This window comes from Arachis ipaensis, chromosome B02, assembly GCF_000816755.2.
Source record: "Arachis ipaensis cultivar K30076 chromosome B02, Araip1.1, whole genome shotgun sequence".
Lineage (NCBI taxonomy): Eukaryota > Viridiplantae > Streptophyta > Magnoliopsida > Fabales > Fabaceae > Arachis > Arachis ipaensis.
Genome location: NC_029786.2, coordinates 13,941,997 through 13,944,553, shown reverse-complemented (window position 1 = coordinate 13,944,553; position 2,557 = coordinate 13,941,997). Strand labels below are relative to the sequence as shown.

The 2,557-nt window shown below is 27.2% G+C and overlaps 1 protein-coding gene across 1 annotated transcript in view; it reads right to left on the bottom strand.

Moving 5' to 3' along the window:
• LOC107626910 (phospholipase A1-Igamma1, chloroplastic-like) overlaps positions 1 to 2,557 on the bottom strand; it is an 8,514-nt gene that overhangs the window by 2,757 nt on the left and 3,200 nt on the right. The window contains exons 3-6 of the mRNA XM_016329802.2: positions 2,369 to 2,548; positions 2,171 to 2,277; positions 1,400 to 1,450; positions 69 to 295 (exon numbers count right to left, since the gene is read on the bottom strand). Coding sequence (XP_016185288.1) covers positions 69 to 295; positions 1,400 to 1,450; positions 2,171 to 2,277; positions 2,369 to 2,548 — 565 coding nt within the window. The remainder of the gene's footprint in view (positions 1 to 68; positions 296 to 1,399; positions 1,451 to 2,170; positions 2,278 to 2,368; positions 2,549 to 2,557) is intronic.

The window sequence follows — 2,557 nt, the reverse complement described above, 5'->3', positions numbered from 1 at the left end:
TTGAAACATGACTCACATGATCCCATATAGATTAGGTTTAGAAAAAATGGATATAAAATAAGACTAACCCATCAATCAAATGCAAGAGAGCCTCCAAGTTATGTGCACAAATAGCATCACCATTTGGGTTCAAGAATGGCGAGTTCTTATGATCCAAAGCCAGCTCTACCCCAACATGTGAGTAACTCCATGGCAACCCCTCCGCCAACTTCATCACCGCCGCCGGCAGATGCTCGTTGAACACCAATCCCGGCGACTTCGGCACCATATCATGAACGTTGAGCACCCTCAATACCTAATAAAACAAACCAATATATAGATGATTTTGTCATATTCATCTTATTGTGTGGATGTTAAATATAAAATTACTGTATTTTTCACCAACAATTTTAACTTTTTTTAGAAAATAAAATTTAGAATATGATACAAATCTTAAGGCTAAATGAATAGATAAAAGCATAGTTGTCAAAACCGAACCAGTAATCGAACCGGTGAGGTTACTGAGTTATTGGGTTATTGGTTCAACCGGTGGGTCACTGGTCGAACCGGTTAACCCGGTATAATTAAGTAATTATATAAAATTTAATTATTTTTTCTTTATTATAAGTACTTTTATTTTTTTATATAAAAATAATAATTATTTTTAAATTTTAATACTTTATTAATTAATTTATATTTATTGTATTATTATATTATTATAAATAAAAACTTACATACAGTTAATTTTCATGTGAAGTTGATATTTAAAAACAGTTAGATGATTTGACAAGTTTAACTAAATATCATCTAACGATTTTCAATTATTAACTTCATATGAAGATAACTGCATGTGAGTCTTTACCTATTATTATATGCTACAATTATTTATTGAAAAAATAATATTAATAGATATCATATAATCATAAAAAGAAAAAATAAATTATGGTTAATAATTTTTTTATCTTTTTAATATATATATATATTAATAAAATTTATAGTTAAATAAAATATAATTGATTTAAAAATGAGTGACTTTAAAATTAAAATTAATTGAATATAAGTAAAATAAAAAATTGCTATATGTATTCATTAAAAATAATATTAATATATTATATAATTATGAAAAGAAAAAATAAGTGAGTTTATAATTATTGTTAAATAAAAATATAATTAATTTAAGAATGAGTGAGTTTATAACTAAAATTAAAATAAAATAAATAAAAGTAAACTATTTGATGAAAAATATCTATATATATTATAATTTGCATATATATTAATGAAAATCAACACAGCTCAGCGGCAAGGAGAGGTTTTGATCTTCCAGCAGATAGGGGTTCGAACCCCACATCATATATTTTGGATAATTTGCCTTTCAAACGGTTCGGTCAGATCGGTCTTACCGAATTTGACCGGTTCTCACCAGTTCACTCTGGATTTGACCAGTTTGTTCCAATTCTATACCTTGTACAGTCTAAATATCAAACCGGACCAGTACTAAGTCCGGTTCACTGGTTTTCCGATCGAACCGACCAATCTGGTCCGATTCTGTTAACTATGGATAAAAGTCAATTACTATCTTTTATTTTTAAATAAAAATTAAGTTTTACTACAAAATAGAATGGACATATATCACAAGGAAACAATCAAAATGCATGATCTCTTAGTTTTAATTCGATGATCAAAAACAATTCTTCTGTTTTAAATCCGATCGAAACGATTTTTCAATTTTTTTTTATTGTAAATCAAATTAGTACTTCTGCGAATAACTCTAATATCGCAAATCTAACATGGACTCTAAACTTCTGGTGTGGCTGAAATTTTTAAATTTGATTAATTACTCTAGATCCCTATAATTTTATTAAATTTTTAATTAGGTTCTTATATTGTTTTTAATTAGATCGCTATATCATATCAGATTTTGTAACTAAGTTCTTACCATTTCAAAAATATTAAAATCAATTGAATATTCTATTAAATAAAATAGAATATTCAGTTAAATGTTAGACATATTCGTTTATTTAACGAAATATTTCATTAATTCCAATGTCTTTGTCACGACAGAAATTTAAGTCATTTAACTACAAAATCTGATATGGTATAAGAATTCAATTGAAAAAAATATATGAAAATCTAATTGAAAATTGAATAAAACTATACGGACCGACAGAATAATTAAACCAAAATTAAATACCATTGTATAGGTCTTTCCTGAGCCAGTCTGTCCATATGCAAATATGCACACGTTATAACCATCTAAAACAGACCTCACTAGTGGTTGAGTGTCACCATATATTTGCTCTGCAAATCATAAAAATAATAACAAATCCAAAATTTAAGGAAAAATAAAAAAACCTGTATATAATAAAATCATAATATATAAAATACATACCTTGTGTTATGGTTGTTCCAAACACCTTATTGAATGAAAATACCCTTCTAGAATCTTTGCCTTGCTTAAGGGGGTTCACAATCATCATGTCTCCATTTTCTCCAATATAATCTACTGTACACTCTCCATTTGATTGTCCTTGTAAGAATGGCCTCACTCTACAATACACCCTAATGGTTCCTATATAAA